Here is an 18,987-nt window from a genome sequence, read left to right on the forward strand (position 1 = left end):
GAATAGAAAGAGGCGTGGAGTAGTACTCCCGGAGTCGCCTCTTCTCTGTTGACTTTGAGACTGGTGTTTTGCAGGTACTATTTAATGAAGCTGCCAGTTGAGGACTTATGAGGCATCTTTCTCACATGGAATAGCCTTCCGGCACCGACAGAGATGGCCGCATTGCTTCGCGTTCCTAGGAAACTATGCAGTATTTTTTTTTGTGTTATTTCTTACATTGTTACCCCAGGAAATCTTAAGTTGTATTACATACAGCCGGGAGGAACTATTAGATATAAAAGCAACGTCAACTCACCAACATTACGACCAGGAATACGACTTTCCCGAAGCGGATCCTCTGTTTGGTCCAACACCCAGGACAATGGATTGGATTCCAGCCGGCGACCCAAAACAACGGCGCCGCAGAAGGGGCAGACGGAGCGGTCTTCTGGTCAGGCTCCGTAGACGGGCACAACGCGCACCACTCCCGAGCATACTACTCACCAATGTCCAGTCTCTTGACAACAAGGTAGGCGAAATCCGAGCAAGGGTTGCCTTCCAGAGAGACATCAGAGATTGTAACGTTCTTTGTTTCACGGAAACATGGCTCACTTGGGATACGTTATCAGAGTCGGTACAGCCACCTGGTTTCTTCACGCATCGCGCCAACAGAAACAAACATCTCTCTAGTAAGAAGAAGGGCGGGGGTGTATGCCTTATGATTAACGAGACGTGGTGTGATCATAACAACATACAGGAACTTAAGTCCTTTTGTTCACCTGACCTAGAATTGCTTATAATTAAATGCCGACCACATTATCTACCAAGAGAACTCTCCTCGATCAAAATCACAGTTGTGTATATCCCCCCCCAAGCAGACACCTCCACGGCCCTGAAAGAACCTCATTGGACTCTATGTAAACTGGAAACCACATATCCTGAGGCTGCATTTATTGTAGCTGGGGATTTTAACAAGGCTAATCTGAAAACAAGGCTCCCAAATTTTATCAGCATATCGAATGCGCGACCCGGGCTGGCAAAACCCTGGATCATTGTTATTCTAACTTCCGCGACTTATACAAAGCCCTCCCCCGCCCTCCTTTCGGAAAATCTGACCACGACTCCATTTTGTTGCTCCCAGCCTATAGACAGAAATTAAAACAGGAAACGCCCGTGCTCAGGTATGTTCAACGCTGGTCTGACCAATCGGATTCCACGCTTCAAGATTGCGTCGATCACGTGGACTGGGATTTGTTTCCGCATAGCGTCGGACAATAACATTGATGAATACGCTGATTCAGTGAGCGAGTTTATTAGCAAGTGCATCAGTGATGTTGTACCCACAGCATCTAACTTCTTTGGGACTGGGGGGCAGTATTGTGTAGCTTGGATGAATACGGTGCCCAGAGTAAAGTGCCTGCTACTCAGGCCCAGTTGCTAATATATGCATATTATTAGTATATTTGGTAGAAAACACTCTGAAGTTTCCAAAACAGTTTGAATGATGTCTGTGAGTATAATAGAACTCATGTGGCAGGCAAAAACCTGAGACAAAATCCAACCAGGAAGTGGGAAATCTGAGGTTTGTAGTTTTTCAACTCATGCCCTATTGAAGATATAGTGGGATATTGGTCATGTTGCACTTCCTTGACATCTAGGCTTCCACTAGATGTCAACAGTCTTTAGAACCTTGTTTGAAGCTTCTACTGTGAAGTGGGGGCTCATAAAGCCTTCCCCAACCAGAAACCGTGGATTGATGGCAGCATTCGCGCATAACTGAAAGGCAATCAAACAAGCTAAGCGTCAGTATAGAGACAAAGTAGAGTCGGCTCAGACATGAGAGGTATGTGGCAGGGTCTACAGTCAATCACAAACTTCAAAAAGAAAACCAGCACCGGTCTGCTGTTCCCACATGCTTCAAGAGGGCCACCATTGTTCCTGTTCCCAAGAAAGCTAAGGTAACTGAGCTAATTGACTATCGCCCCGTAGCACTCACTTCCATCATCATGAAGTGCTTTGAGAGACTAGTCAAGGACCATATCACCTCCACCCTACCTGACACCCTAGACCCACTCCAATTTGCTTACCGCCCCAATAGGTCCACAAACGACGCAATCGCAATCACACTGCCATAACCCATCTGGACAAGAGGAATAACTATGTAAGAATGCTGTTCATCAACTACAGCTCAGCATTTAACACCATAGTACCCTCCAAACTCGCCATTAAGCTCGAGACCCTGGGTCTCAACCCCACCCTGTGCAGCTGGGTCCTGGACTTCCTGACCTCATACTCAATATCAACAAAACAAAGGAGATGATCGTGGACTTCAGGAAACAGCAGAGGGAACAGCCCCCTATTCACATCGACAGGAGGATAGTGGAGAAGGTGGAAAGTTTTAAGTTCCTCGGTGTACACATCACGGACAAACTAAAATGGTCCACCCACACAGACAGCGTGGTGAAGAAGGTGCAGCAGCGCCTCTTCAACCTCAGGAGGCTGAAGATATTCGGCTTGTCACCAAAAACATTCACACATTTTTACAGATGCACAATCGAGAGCATCCTGTCGGGCTGTATCACCCACCGCCTGGTACAGCAACTGCTCCGCCCAAAACCTTAAGGCTCTCCAGAGGGTAGTGAGGTCTGCACAATGCATCACCGGGGACAAACTACCTGCACTCCAAGACACCAACACCACCCGATGTCACAGGAAGGCCAAAAAGATCATCAAGGACAACAACCACCCGAGCCACTGCCTGTTCACCCCGCTATCATCCAGAAGGCGAGGTCAGTACAGTTGCATCAAAGCGGGGACAGAGAGACTGAAAAACAGCTTCTATCTCAAGGCCATCAGACTGTTAAACAGCCATCACTAACATTTATTGGCTGCTGCCAACATACTGACTCATCGCTAGCCACTTTAATAATAAAAAAGGGGATGTAATAAATGTATCACTAGCCACTTTAAACAATGCCACTTTATAAAATGTTACATACCCTACATTACTCATCTCATATGTATAGTCGTGGCCAAAAGTTTTGAGAATGACATAATATACATTTTCACAAAATCTGCTGCGTCAGTTGGTATGATGGCCATTTGCATATACTCCAGAATGTTATGAAGTGTGACCAGATTAATTGCAATTAATTGCAGTCCCTCTTTGCCATTCAAATGAACTGAATCCCCAAAAAACAATTCACTGCATTTCAGCCCTGCCACAAAGGGACCAGCTGACATCATGTCAGTGATTCTCTCGTTAACACAGGTGTGAGTGTTGACGAGGACAAGGCTGGAGATCATTCTGTCATGCTGATTGAGTTCGAATAACAGACTGGAAGCTTCAAAAGGAGGGTGGTGCTTGGAATCATTGTTCTTCCTCCGTCAGCCATGGTTACCTGCAAGGAAACATGTCCTGTCATCATTGCTTTGCACAAAAAGGGCTTACAGGCAAGGATATTGCTGCCAGTAAGATTGCACCTAAATCAACCATTTATCGGATCACCAAGAACTTCAAGGAGAGCGGTTCAATTGTTGTGAAGAAGGCTTCAGGGCACACAAGAAAATCCAGCAAGCGCCAGGACCGTCTCCTAAAGTTGATTCAGCTGCAGGATCGAGGCACCACCAGTACAGAGCTTGCTCAGGAATGGCAGCAGGCAGGTGTGAGTGCATCTGCACGCACAGATGAGGCGAAGACTTTTGGAGGATGACCTGGTGTCAAGAAGGGCAGCAAAGAAGCCACTTCTCTCCAGGAAAAACATCAGGGACAGACTGATATTCTGCAAAAGGTACAGGGATTGGACTGCTGAGGACTGGGGTAGAGTCATTTTCTCTGATGAATCCCCTTTCCGATTGTTTGGGGCATCCGGAAAAAAGCTTGTCCGGAGAAGACAAGGTGAGCGCTACCACCAGTCCTGTGTCATGCCAACAGTAAAGCATCCTGAGACCATTCATGTGTGGGGTTGCTTCTCAGCCAAGGGAGTGGGCTCACTCACTCACAATTTTGCCTAAGAACACAGCCATGAATAAAGAATGGTACCAACACATCCTCCGAGAGCAACTTCTCCCAACCATCCAGGAACAGTTTGGTGACGAACAATGCCTTTTCCAGCATGATGGAGCACCTTGCCATAAGGCAAAAGTGATAGCTAAGAGGCTCGGGGAACAAAACATTGATATTTGGGTCCATGGCCAGGAAACTCCCCAGACCTTAATCCCATTGAGAACTTGTGGTCAATCCTCAAGAGACAGGTGGACAAACAAAACCACACAAATTCTGACAAACTCCAAGCATTGATTATGCAAGAATGGGCTGCCCAGAAGTTAATGGACAGCATGCCAGGGCGGATTGCAGAGGTCTTGAAAAAGAAGGATCAACACTGCAAATACTGACTCTTTGCATCAACTTCATGTAATTGTCAATAAAAGCCTCTGACACTTATGAAATGCTATCTAAAGACACTGAGGCAGCAGACTTTGTGAAAATTAATATTTGTCATTCTCAAAACTTTTGGCCACGACTGTATATCCTGTACTCTCTACCATCTACTGCATCTTACCTACGCCGTTCGGCCATCGCTCATCCATGTATTTTTATGTACAGATTCTTATGAATTCCTTTACACTTGTGTGTATCAGGTAGTTGTTGTGAAATTGTTAGATGACTTGTTAGATATTACTGCATGGTCAGAACTAGAAGCACAAGCATTTCGCTACACTCGCGTTAACATCTGCTAACCATGTGTATGTGACAAATAAAATTTGATTTCTCAGAACAAGAATAGACTGACGAGTTTCAGAAGAAAGTCTTTGTTTCTGGCCAATTCGAGGCTGTAATCGAACCCACAAATGCTGATGCTCCAGATACTCAACTGGTCTAAAGGACAGTTTTATTGCTTCTTTAATCTGCACAACAGTTTTCAGCTGTGCTAACATAATTGCAAAATGGTTTTCTAATGATCAATTAGCCTTTTAAAATGATAAACTTGGATTAGCTAACACAATGTGCCATTGAAACACAGGAGTGATGGTTGCTGATAATGGGCCTCTGTACGCCTATGTAGATCTTCCATTTAAAAAAATCAGCCATTTCCAGCTACAATAGTAATTTACAACATTAACAATGTCTACACTCTATTTCTGATCAATTTTATGTTATTTTAATGGACAAAAAAATGTGCTTTTCTTTCAAAAACAAGGACATTTCTAAGTGACCCCAAACTTTTGAACGGTAGTGTAAGTGTGTACCACTCTAGGGACACAGCACACTGCCACACAAGTACACTTAGACATGGACTCTTGAGGAATGAGGAACTCAAATTATGTGCAAAAAGGATTTTGAGGAAGCACACTTTCTTTTTGCTCTCTGGCCTCTTTAATTTTCAAACCCTGTCTTCATGTTCCACTCATCTCCATCTTCTCTGTGTGAGTTCTGTGAAGGCTCACAGTGCTGCCTTGTTGTGGAGTGCTGCCTACAGATACTTCAGCTGTGGTGCTGCTGAGTGCATTTCAAGTCACCGATCAGGTGCAACAGTGTTTTTCTCTATTTCACATAAAACACACTCGTATGTGCATGTATGCACACATAAGTGATTGCATTTTCACACACACAAGCACTCACATGTGCACATAGTACATGTGCGCACACACACAGAGAGAGAGAGAGAGATCTGCATTTTCCCAGACTGTTGTCTTTTGGCCTTGCTCTGTTTTCCTCTCCGTCTCTCCCGCTCTGTGCAGTCACAAATACTTAAGGTTCGGTGCATAAAGGAATGAGTTGTTGTTGCCTTATTTGTTTTGTACTCTCCCTGTGTATTATGCTGCTGTAGAGAGGAATGGGAAAAGCCTTTGATGCTCCGTTGCCTAGCAGATGCTTTCAGTTTGCTTACTGAATCTCTATACTGAGCCCTCTCATTCTCCTTGGCATGACATGGGCTATTGACTGCCACTGCAGATGGGATAACAGGGGCCTGTGCTTCCAAATACCGTTAGAGGATGGAAATAACTTCGACATTCCACACACATACTGCGCGTGATGCAACAGAGGGACCACTCCAAGACCCAGTTCAACAGCACCAAAAAAAAACAACTCTTGGAAATCTCACAGAGACAGAGAATGAAAGAAACTTGCAGTTTAGTTACTAGATATATTGGGCTCTTGGCCAAACAGGGTGAATATTTTGCAAGTCATTTGGCATGGCATGGAACAAAAGAATGCAATTACCACGCAACTTTGGGAAACAGACACTTTGGCTAACCTAAAAACGATTCTGATTAACAATGGACTCCTTAAGTGCTATTGTTGTTGAATTTGTGCTGTAAATGGGGCATGCAGAAATATAATATATTGAAGTGGAACTAGTGAACACTGAACTGTAGTGCTAATGTTATAACTGGCTAAGAAATGTGTCACTCTTTCACATAATAGACTTAACATCTTCTACCTGTCTCCGACAACAAGATGGAGGAAGCAACTGTTCAATAAATCTTTCATGAGTTTCATTACTGCATATTTCATAGGGAGCCTGTCACTCTATAAATCAGCAAAGACAGCCCAATTCATCTCTGAAGTTCAGAGCTAAAAAGTGGAGCAGTGCAGTCAGACCAACTCATCTAGCATATTGTCTTATTGCAACTAAGGAGAACCCAGTTATTACTATGAGCAAAACCAAAACACCAGTAGAATCTTGTTATCTTATCTATTGTGGTGTGAAATTCACTTTTAAAGCTATTGGAAGACGGAACAACAGGAACAATAGATAACAGCTCAAGAATATCAGTGAATTAAATTGGGTTATGATAAATAGCAGAGAATAGTTACTGAAACACACTTCCATAAGGCACTTGCCTTATAACTCCTGTAAATCGTCAGAATGTGATGAAACTGAAATTATACTACAATCAACAAGATTGTAAGCATGTCTTTGATAGTTTGATGAATATGGTTGCTTCATTACTATGCCCTGTTGTTTTCTTGTATACAGTTACTATTGACATCGAGAAAGGACGCCCTATGTTGAATACAGTAAATGTCACTTGCACCACTAAAAATTGTAAATTAACACAGTGACCATACGAGAGGTGCGTTCAACAAGGCTTCCGTTTGCAAACAGTCGTAGCGAACTATTCTTGTTCACAGTTTGTTGATCATTTTATTAACACAAACATTCCAGTTTGTTATTTTTAGCAACACTTTCTGGTAAAACGAAGGATAGACCATGTCAAATGTTGATTTTAGCTGCAGCTTCTGCAATAATCAGTGACTTTTTAGACCTTGGTACTGATGTCACGGAGTGGCTACCGATTTTAATGTGTGTATCGACAAGAAAAAGTGAGCAGCCGATTGGAAGAGATTCGAGTGTTTTGTGGAGGAGGAAGTCATCCCTTGTTACAACGACTTTGCCTTTTTCGCTCATTTTAGGATGAGCTGAGAAACCTTTCAGGTAATTTGCATGTCTAGACGGTCTCGGTGTTTTGATTAAAGTAACCTAAATAAAGATGTCTAAAACATTCCCAATGATGTACCTGGCTAATATTATCTATAAGGAAGCACGAATGCAACCCAACCGCTTAGTTAATTGACCAACCAGACAGCTGGGTGGGTGGGGTGTACAGTCAACCAACCAGACAGCTGGGGTGTGACAGCTGATATAATCAATCAATCAATCGGTTATGTACATTAAGTATATTATTTATAAGGCCCCTTATCGATCAACAGTTGCACAAAGGGCAAATACCCAAATTCAAATGTAAAAATGTTCAAGTACAATGTAAAACAAAAAGGTACAATGTAGCCAACATTGTGAACAGAAAGCCTTTAATGAACACTACACCATTGTATCATTGCTAATTGCCTCTGTCTTACACACAGAACAACGGCAGGACTCTTAAAATGACTAAATCTAATTTTGCTTTGTTTTTCAGATATTGTGTGAGGAACTCAACCCTCTGGTTCCATACAGAGGAAAACTACTGGATTACTGGATTGGCTTCCATTCTATTAGTCTTACTCTGACTTACAAGGCCTGGTGTGATAACATGCATCTTATCTCTTGGCTGGTACATATGACTATAATGCTTCTATTAGGTTGGTTCAGTCGTGTGCTAATACGCTGCTCTTTATCGTGACCTATTTTCGCAAATACAGTATATTCCAGATAAGAGTTAGATAAAAGCCATCGCAGGGGGAAAAAAGTTTTTTTTTTTCAATCATGGCAGGATTTAATTAAAATATTTTGGGTTAATTTCAGTTTCAGGCTCATATCTCTTTTTCCCTTTCATGCTGTCTGATGTTCATCTCTCATGTAATCCAGAGAATTGGTAGCAATTTGCAGACAGAAACTAGTGTAGGCGAAGTGCATAATGTTTTAGAAATGGCTGTGAGGTCAGTCACCCCACACAAAACCGACTGTTTCAAATGGATTGACAGCTGGAATGGTCCAGACCAAACAGTTTTAAAGATTTTGTTGAAGCTGTTCAAGGCTCAGATGTCAGAGTTCATTGGGAGGAAAGAAATAGCTTCAGGGCTTTTTCTACTCACGTCTCTTTCTCAAAACATCTCTTTCTCAACTTAAGCAGTTAATATCAACATATGAGATTATCCATTCCATCTGCTGAAGTCAGAGGATTTCCATTCCATTCCTGCCACCCGTACCCAGAATAATCACTAGATTATATATTATTGCATTGTTCGATGCCTGAATAAATAACACATGGGTAAAGCACTGCTGGGGTTCATTACAATGATGCTGGCAGCCAATCTTTACTCAGAAGTTTCTGTGATTTGCAAAGGAAGTAAAAAATCTGTACCTAAATCTGTATTTATTACTATTTTTAAACACTTCATTTGTGAGCTCTGCAAGTTAGACTTCAAGGTCTACAATTCCAAACATTAAAAAGCAGGTTATAATGAGTTGGCACCCAATGTTTTCACCCTGATAATAATCAATTGTTTTGGACTGGGCCAATGAATCACTGTAGGTAAACACGCAAACACACACCCCAAAACACACAAGCACACACCTTTGGACCAACAGCAGTGAGAAATTGAGCTAATCTTCCACTGTTGAAGTGCAATTGTTCAAAGTCCTTCAGTAAGATAAGAGTGCCAGAGAAGCACTACTCATTCAGCCAACTCATACTTTGTTCTATACTTGAGGCTGATGTAGGAATTAAGTCATTAGCATATTACTCATATTTGGTCAAATTCAATGAATCGGCCCTCAAACACACACTGAAAAAAGAAGAGGTAGGAAGAGCATCACACTGTCTGTCCCTGTACTAGTTTGTCCCCATAGTGATCACTGTTTACTTCCCTGAAGCCAAGTAAGTTACAGTCTGACTGCCATTTAAAATTAAATTAGAATATATTCAGGTTAACAATGTATAGTCATTTCTATAATACAAACCTGTTTTACAGGTAGACAAGTATTGGTCATGTATGTAGAGCACATGCCATTAGGTGTGACTAATGAGGGATAATGAGATGTTTATTCAACCTTAGTATCAACTGGCCTTATAGTTATCCAATATAACCTTTAAACTGACAAAGTAGTATTTTTATTGTTCTACCTCAGAGACCAAACAGTTGGCTCTGTAAAAGTTGTGCAACACCCCCACCAACTGGAAAGATAGCAGAATTACACCAAGTGGTGGAAAAAGTACCCAATGGTCATACTTGAGTAAATTATACCTTAGAGAGACTCGTAAAAGTGAAAGTCACCCAGTCAAATCCTACTTGAATAAAAGTCTAAAAGTATTTGCTTTTAAATATACTTAAGTATCAAAAGGAAATGTTATTGCTAAAATATACTTGAGTATAAAAAGTAAAAGTATGAATCATTTCAAATTCCTTATATTAAATTAACCAGACGGCAACATTTCCTTGTTTTTTTAATTTACGGAGAGCTAGGGGCACGCACCAACACTCATACATAATTTACAAACGAAGCATGTGCTTTGTGAATCCGCCAGATCAGAGACAGTAGGGATGACCGGGTATGCTCTCTTGATAAGTGTCTAATTAGACAATTTTCCTGTCCTGCTAAGCATTCAAAACATAACGAGTACTTTTGGGTGTCAGGGAAAACATATGGAGTAAAAAGTACATCATTTTCTTTAGGAATGTAGTAAAGTAAACGTTTTTAAAAGTATAAATAGTAAAGTACAGATACCCCCAAAAACTAATTAAGTAGTACTTAAGTATTTTTTACTTAAGTACTTTATACCACTGATTACACCCATTACCCCGAGTAAAATTGTACTTAATTTGCTAGATTGCCTTGTGCAACCCATATTCCAAGTGATTTTAAAAATAACAACATGTTATTTGTTTAGATACAAAATTCAAAAAGGCACATCTGAGCCACCTCTGTTGCAGGTGCACGGAAGAATCCTGCACACTATTAGTATCACTAGTATCACTAGTGATACTAGTGAAACCTGCAAACCTGCACACTACTAGTATCACTGCTCTTTATTAAGCTTTACATCTCGGCCTCAAGGCCTTCGTCAGAGCTTTTTGAAGGCTGATACATCAAGCTTAATAAAGAGCAGTGATACTAGCAAGAGCAGTGTGCAGGTTTCTTATTTTTTCTAATGTGTTAAGTTACAAACACACAAGCAAACAACCAAATCAATCCTTCATTTAAACTGAGGCAAGTAGTGAAGTAAATACCATATACCAATACCACTGCTATCAGGGCTTATCTCATCTCTGAAACATCTTTAGGTTTCATCCAATGTATTTTCTCTATGAAATAGAGGCAGTAGCATCCTAAACACAGAATACCTCTCAACTCCCACCATCTGAGCAGCCCTTTGCTTTTGACCTCACAACTAACTGGAAAATATTAGTTGTAAAGACCTGACTCGCACAACTAAATGCAACTTTCATAAGCCACACTCCCACTGGAGCATGGCCCCAGCATGGGTACAGACACCTCATCCCCTTCAGCCCACTTCTCATCCTCACACTTGGACATAGGGTGTACAGACACCTCAATGTCCAGGCTGTTTTCAATGGTACCATCAACATCATCCTCTCTGCCATGTGCTGCTGGACCCTGCTGCTCTGCTGACATCTGGACCTCACAGGTTTTACCTCTCCCCTCTGGGTTGGCTGGCTCTATAGCTTTCTGGATGCTTGTCGCCCCCACCGAGGTGTGCACCGTCTCCATAACCTCCTCCACAAAGGCCCTGCAACTGAGGATGGTCTGGGGAAGTGGCACACTGCGGGCCAGCTCCTCCATGTGGCGGGCAAACTCCATGGTCTTGAGCTGGGTGACCTTGGCCCACTCCATGGTCTTGGCTGAGGTGATGATGGGGATGCGCTTGGCTATCTCGTAGGCCTTCTGGAGCTTCTCAGCTCCCTCGGTGCGGAAGAACTCGTTGATGGCCTTCTCCGTTTTCTTCAGGTGACTGCTGACCATGCAGAGGCGCGTGACATTGAGGATCATGGTGATGGTGAAGGCGATGAGACACACAATGACGTAGTACAGGCCCAGGCCGCTGTGGACGTAGGCCACCCGTAAGGTGATGGTGTAGTTGGAGGTCCCTGCCGAGCTGGAGGCTATGCAGGTGTATCGGCCTCGGTCTTCAAAACTGACCGTTGTGATATTTAAAACGCCCTTGTCCTGAATCAGCCATTTCCCACCTTCCGGAAAGAAATCAAAAGTTAGTTAAACCTGCTTTTAATAATACAATGTAAAACAATTAATCAGATGTTGTAAAGGTTTCAGGTAACTAAAAGTTGATAGAGTTGGCTGTATGTATTACCTCCCTCTTCCGCATCCAGAACGTGCCCTTTGGAATTGTACCACTGAATGTAATCTGGCTTTCCAGTGACATTGCACTCAATCAGAGTGCTGGCTCCCTCTTTCACTATGATATCCCGGAGAGTAGGTAAACTGGCAAGGTAGTGGATGGATACCAGAGAACGGTTCTGTTTTCCATCTTTTGTCATTTCTTCTGCATGTCCAGAGGCAAAGAGTTGTGTGATGATCATGCACACACACTTTGTAATCAGTGTGTAGCTGTGTGCTTGTGTATGTGACATGTTGGGGAGCAGTACAATCTTCAGTTCACATCAAGGGAAAGTTCTCTAAAACCTGTAGAACAGGAGTGTGGGAGGGGGGGGGGGGGGGGGGGGGGTGAACAGGTGTCGAGGTAAAAGCTATTGCAGCCAGTCAACATTTCAATCACAGCCAACCAAAAATATATACATACACTGAGTATACAAAACATTAGGAACACCTGCTCTTTCCATGATAGACTGAAAGCTATGATCACTTATCGATGTCACTTGTTAAATCCAATTCAATCAGTGTAAATGGTAGGGAGGAGACAGATTAAATAAGTATTTTTAAGCCTTGAGACAATTAAGAAATGGATTGTGTCTGTGTGCCATTCAGAGGGTGAATGGGCAAGACAAAATATTTAAGTGCCTTTGTTTGGTATACTTAGTGTAGTTGATCTACATCATAGCCAATTATGGATCATAAATGTTTAAAAACAGTGGAAGAAAATAAAACGAGCAAATATGCATAAAGTAATCAACAACTATGATACCTGTAGTAAGGTACGTCAGCAGGTAGCTAACTAGCTAGCAAATGTCAGCTACACCTGTTGTTCAGTTAGCAAGCAAAAATGCCCTGATGGAGAATAATAACAGAACACTAGATGCCACAAAACATCTTAGATAAAATAATACAATTCATAACTACAGCAGCCAACAAAAATAAAACGAACAATAGCCATAGATTTGTTCTTTATCTACCTTCATGCACACAAACAGCAGCAACTGGTGACTTCCGCATTCAGCAGTGGGCGTGGTCAAAATCTGAAGAAACCAACCTTGCGCCAAAGATGTTCTCGTCTATCCGTCGTTGCGCTCTTTTCTTCTTCGATGAGGTTAAACGGCAGTTGGAAGCCATTCAATGTTGCATTACTGCCATCTATTAGACTGGAGTACAATTCCCTTATACTTTGCTTGAACAAAATAAATAAACAAATACCCTACCATCTTACACTACACTCACAAAAAAATAAAACCCTGTAATAATAAAAAGTAACGCCACCCGCTAATTATAATCCACTATTTAAATATATTTAGTCCTACCTCAGGCAAACAACCTGAACCTGGGACACCACCACTTATTTTTTATATTTTTAACACACCCTGTAACTCTGATGTCAAGTCTCGCACACCCAAATACCTCTCTGCAGCTGCCACCTCAACAATTTTCCATGACTTACATTCCATCCATGCAGTACAGTTAATAAACATTGCTATAAATGCTAAAAATCCAATCTGAATGAAACATATCACTTGTTGGCCTATCCCTGTTTACTGGTACAGATCTACTACTCACACCACTCCTCTTAGATAAAAGGGAAGGATCTCAGGATCCTTCCCCCTTGACCCATCTTCCTCTACTTTCTTCACTGCCTCAGCATATGACAACTTCTGGAAACCTCAACCTGCCTCTCTTGCACCGGACATTTCTGATCCCCAGCCCCGTGGGCACCCTCACAATTAACACCTACCACTACTTTCCCCGAATATGTATTCGGCAAAAAAGCTCGTACAGGATAACTTATATATACTAACATCACTTTGTCGGGCAAAGACTCATTAAAACTCAAAAGAACAAACAATGACTGTTTCACCACTCACGCCACCCTGCCTGTGCCGCACCAAACGACGAGCATCACAAACACTGGGAATCTTCCCCTTCAGTTGGTCAACTTTTACTGCTACCCAGTAATCACTCCTTTCAATGGCACCCTTTTCTTGAGAGTAAAACAATTCACAACTCTTGTCCCCATTCATTTAACATGGAGCGCCTGCTCCCTCTGACCAGCAGAAACACAAACAATTATCACAAGACCACTTCTGGTTACCCTCACCAACTCCACAGCACCCAACTATGTTTTCACCCACCCCAAAACCACAAATAGATCAGCCAAAAGGCAAGGGTCCACTTTTTTCCAAAAACTTCACTACTACTACTGCCACAGACTCATCTTTTTCCTGACCCACGGTGCAAGGCTCGGGCTCAAAGAACTTCACCACACCTACCATCTCAGATACTTTGCCCTCATTCACTTAAATTTCCCCTCCTGTCTTTAGCTCACTCTGCTTACACTTTCTACCATTCTTCTTTAACAAACCATCTCCTTTTTCCCCACCATTTTTAACCGGCTCAAGCTCACCCGCTCTCTCTCTCGCTCTCTTTGACCTCCTCTGCCTCTCTTTTCCCCTCCATTCCTCCTCCGTATTCCAAGTATACATCTCCTTATGATAATACTGCATACATCTTATTCTTACCTTCTCAAGGGATGCCATTTAACCGGCTGTCACAATCTCCATACAATCAGCACTGTATCTCTCTCCAGCAATAATCTTCTTCTTCTTTAAGTTTTATTGGCGAATCACAACCAACCGACAGGTGCATACACCGCCACCTACTGTACTGGAGTGTGAGGCCAGTCATGACCTGTCTACAGTGTATTCTCTTAACTAACCCTAAATTAATAATTACCTACAAACCTCAGAACTCCCATCACCCCCACCCAAAATACCACCCACTCCCATTCCGTCCAACCTCTCTGACTCTGTCAAACAACCTGTCCCTTTCTACGTCAAACATTTCACAAAATAATAATACATGTTCAACCATTACACATTCCAGTACCATGTTTCCCTATCAATTTCAAAGATAAATTAAATTTGGTAAACCCTAACCTCAATCCTACACAACATAACCTCCTCCCTTCTGTTCCCATTATATGACACCATCTCCCGTATAGATTTTCTTACACTATAAAAATGACAGAACTGTGCGCTTTCGTTTTCACTTTGGTTATTTTTGTTTGAGTGTTTAAAAAAAATAAATAATCATGAACACTATCCACGCTGCACGTTGGTCCACTCCTTTCGGCAAGAGCCGCTACATAGTCAGGCTATTGTTTGTCAAATCCAGAATAAATATAGATCTTCATGTGTATCAAATCTGTAGGCGATTGTGGGTTAAATCAATGACAAACAGCTGAAATGTTCAGGCTTCATGATCTGTGATCAAAACAGGCTGGGGTGTTTTCGGTTCTGTTTAGGCGTCTGCGTCTGTTTAGGCGGTTATGCGTAAGAACGCAACTGCACTGAAATGAATAGCCTGTCTCAATGCGATTATCCTGAATAAAAAGGTGTTCGGTTTATGGATAGACCAATACCGATTCTATCTTTTTGGTATTTTGTGGTAGGCTTAGCCTTCCACAAATATTCTAAATTGCGGAGCATTTAATAAAGCAAACACATTTCCCTGTGATGTTGAGGCTGAGCAAGCGTTTCGATAGGCTAGTAGACTATACGGATATAATCGTGGAGTTAATAATTGTTATAGCCTAGAGTATACCGTTATTTTTTGTAAGGCTAAGCAAACAAGGGTGGCATATGCTTTTTGCCAATCTCTATATCAAGGGTTAGGCCTATATCCTCACATACCCCCCCAATTCAAGCCCTGATAAGACATCTCCATGGAAATGTATAGCATAAGGATTGCATGGTGACAGTGAATGTGTCTGTTAAACCGGCAAACTTGTGGTAAACTGGGAACTCTGGCGAAAAAACGAGGACGAATCAAACACAGAGGAAGACTGAAGTCGGAAGTCAGAGATTGCAGAGTTCCGAGTTGTTTTGAATGTGCCACTAGAGACCTAGGCTACCTCTTATTACTGAATAGGGCTACCTCCAACAAATAATTTTCATTGATTTGAGAAAGAGACATATATACACAGTAATGGTGGATGGCTGCAAATTAACAAGCCTAATCATTTTTGTTTGAGGTGATATGACTGTTTTAGCTAAATCGACAAATGATTATTTTGGCAATTACATTTTTTTTTTCACAAAATCATTTACATGTAGACGTTTGTAAGGCATTCATGGTGAAATCTTTAATAATAAACTAAAGAAACACTTAAACTAACATGTGAAAGTGTAAGGAGAGGGAGCTGAAGACAGGAGGAGAAATTTAAGTGAATGAGGGTGAAGTATCTGAGGTGGCAGATATGGTGAAGTTTTCGGAGACTGAGGTATGCACTGTGAGAATCAGAAAGAATATGAGTTTGTGACAGTAGGAGTGATGTTTATGGAAAAAGTGGACTCTTGCCTTTTGTCTGATCCATTTGTGGTTTCACGTGGGTGTAAAAAGAGTGGGGTAATGTGGAATCGGTGAGGGTAACCAGAAGTGGTCTAGTGATAATTGTTTGTGTTTCTGTTGGTCAGAGGCAGAATGTGCTAGGGGAAGTAAAACGAATGGGGGCAAGAAAAGTGAATTGTTTCGCACTCAAGAAAAGGGCACCAATGAAAGGAGTGATTACTGGGGTAGCAGTAAATATAAAAGTTGACCAGCTGAGGTGAAAGATTTGTGGTGTATGTGATGCTCGTCGTTTGATGCGACACAGACAGGGTGGCGAGAGTGGGGAGTTTTGATGTTGAGTCTGCCAGACAAAGTGAAGTTAGAATATATAAATTGGGCCTCCCAGGTGGCGCACTGCATCGCAGCGCTAGCTGTGCCACCAGAGATTCTGGGTTCACGCCCAGGCTCTGTCGCAGCCGGCCGCGACTGGGAGGTCCATGGGGCGACGCACAATTGGCCTAGCGTCGTCCGGGTTAGGGAGGGTTTGGCCGGTAGGGATGTCATTGTCTTATCGCGCACCAGTGACTCCTGTGGCGGGCTAACCTAGGTCGCCAGGTGCACGGTGTTTCCTCCGACACATTGGCTTCCGGGTTGGATGAGCGCTGTGTTAAGAAGCAGTGCGGCTTGGTTGGGTTGTGTTTCGGAGGACGCATGACTTTCGACCTTCGTCTCTCCGAGCCCGTACGGGAGATGTAGCGATGAGACAAGATAGTAACTACTAATAATTGGGGAGAAAAAGGGGGGTCAAAATTCAAATAAAAAAAATAATAAAATAAAAATAATATATAAGTTATCCTGTACGAGCTTATGTGCCGAATACATTACGAGGTTACAGGTGTCAAGCTTATGGGCGTGTGGCAGCAGTCTGTAGGAGGAAGGGTCCAAGGTGTGAGAAATGTGCAGAAGGGCAAAAGAAAAAGGAATGTGTAGTATTGGGGAAAGTAGTGGAATGTGTTAATTGTAGGGGTGCCAATGGAGCTGGGGATCAGAAATGCCCCGTGAGAGAGAGGCAGGTTGAAGTTTCCAGGGTTAGAATAGTGCAGAAGTTGTCAAAAGTTGAGGCAGTGAAGAAAGTAGAGGAAGATGGGTTGAGGGGGAGGAGTAGTGAGAGTACTAGAGACTTTTTTTGAAACAGCACCTAGCAACAAATTTAGCTTCTTTTAAACATGTATTTGGAACTTGTTGATGATTAACTTAGTGAGACCAAATCATGGACGCTGGACAGAGTGGAATCAAGTATAGCAAAAAGGCAGTTTATTAAGGTCAAAGATATCTTGTCCTAGCAGTTTAACGTGCACGGACTTGATTCATATAGCTCAAAAGGAGTTAGCTGAAAAAGGGGCTTAGACAAAGGTTACAACAGTTTTTATACATTAAATAATGTAGGTTAGAGTCTTGTCGTGTCGCCTTCTGAATGGTCCCGAAGGGTTGGAGGCGGACCTGCTCTAGCCAGAGCAGGAGCCCCATTGGTGCACAGCAGAGTCTTCTGCTCTGGGCACCCGACCAGTAGACGGGGGATGAAGTGTGTGTGTTTATGCAAGAAGGTATTTGTGTGTCAGGGGATCGTGAGGTAGGGAGAACTGAGAGGGGCAAGTTTTATGGCTGGGTGTGTGTGATCGTACGATGGAATGTCTATGTGTGTCCTGGGGTCGTGAGACAAGAGAACTGAGAGGGGCAGTTTATTGTTGGGTACATGTGTTCGTTCCTGTTTGGGCAGGGATACGTGCAATGACTTGAGTCAGGCGGATTAATTTGGCGCTGTATAATATATGAGCTATGTGTATGAATATATGGATATATGACAAACTTTTAGCAAATTTTGAAAAGTGACTCAAACGCAAAAATGCATTTTCCCTCTATATGACACAAACCGATTTTCTCTGCCACACACTCAGTCACAACACAGGTGTCTGGCTGCAAAAGTGCATTGTGAGTGAAGTCAGCAGCAGGCGCTCAGCTCGTGCACAGGCAGCAGCAGGCCAGCAGCAATTTCAGCAAATTGCAAGTCATTGTTGGCTGACTGCAGCAGCAGTAGTATGTGTTCGAGGAGACAAACAAATGTTTGATCTTGAACAGAACTTACAACATCAATCAACATGTCTCAATCAAAATTGTAAAGCCAGAAGTACAGAAAAGAGTGTGAGTCTGTACCTGAATTTAAAGGGTGGCTGAAGCCAGTAATTGGGGATGATTGTCGTGCATACTGTGTGTACTGCAAATCAGATATGCTTGCAAAAATGTATGACATCTGTTAAGTCAATCGAATCTGGTATCAGGATAAGTATGACACTGAGTCAACGATTGTATACTATGTCCTTTTTATTAGCTAAGCAATAAGTGGTAAATGCGGATTTCGTATATACGGGCTCTCTGTCACACCTCGCAGGGCAAACAGAGAACTGACTTGTTCCTGACAAAGTTATTATAATATACTCTGACAGAAGTAGTTCCTGCTTCCGAGCCGGCCTGTCAGAGTAGGGACTGGGCGTGGTTTAAACCCACTCTGCCTATCGTTGATTGTTGGCGCCCGAGCTGGTCCCAGCCCCCTAGGTGCTTCAGCGGTCAGTCGTTGTAGTTATGTAGAATATATTATCACACATTAGTTATCACACACCTGGCTCCTGTTATCTAACAAAAGACCGTTTGTTCCCTACCCTACGTTCTGTTCTGTATGTGCCCCGAACAATTCATGATAACTGCCTACACCCAAGGCCAAACATTGTGCTACAGCAAAGCATATAAATAAATAAAAACCGTACTACCCAACAACGCAGTCTACATTACCACAGTTGGTTAAGAAAGTTGA

The 18,987-nt window shown here is 42.5% G+C and overlaps 1 protein-coding gene across 1 annotated transcript; it reads right to left on the reverse strand.

The window, feature by feature from the left end:
• Window positions 1-10,103: 10,103 nt before the first annotated feature.
• LOC110537510 (microfibrillar-associated protein 3-like) lies at window positions 10,104-14,447 on the reverse strand. The gene is made up of 4 exons (XM_021623603.2): window positions 14,312-14,447; window positions 12,758-12,943; window positions 11,758-12,089; window positions 10,104-11,635 (listed from the first exon to the last, which is right to left on the reverse strand). The coding sequence occupies exons 3-4, from the start codon at window positions 12,035-12,037 to the stop codon at window positions 10,860-10,862; spliced, it is 1,056 nt and encodes a 351-aa protein (XP_021479278.1). The 5' UTR covers window positions 12,038-12,089; window positions 12,758-12,943; window positions 14,312-14,447; the 3' UTR covers window positions 10,104-10,859.
• Window positions 14,448-18,987: the final 4,540 nt, after the last annotated feature.

This window comes from Oncorhynchus mykiss, chromosome 12, assembly GCF_013265735.2.
Source record: "Oncorhynchus mykiss isolate Arlee chromosome 12, USDA_OmykA_1.1, whole genome shotgun sequence".
In the NCBI taxonomy this organism is placed as follows: Eukaryota; Metazoa; Chordata; class Actinopteri; order Salmoniformes; family Salmonidae; genus Oncorhynchus; species Oncorhynchus mykiss.

Coding starts and splice junctions, on each gene's coding strand:
- LOC110537510 (XM_021623603.2), bottom strand. CDS start 12,037: ATGTCACATACACAAGCACACAGCTACACACTGATTACAAAGTGTGTG. Junction 11,636..11,757: donor TCTGGATGCGGAAGAGGGAG/GTAATACATACA, acceptor TCTTTCCGGAAG/GTGGGAAATGGCTGATTCAG.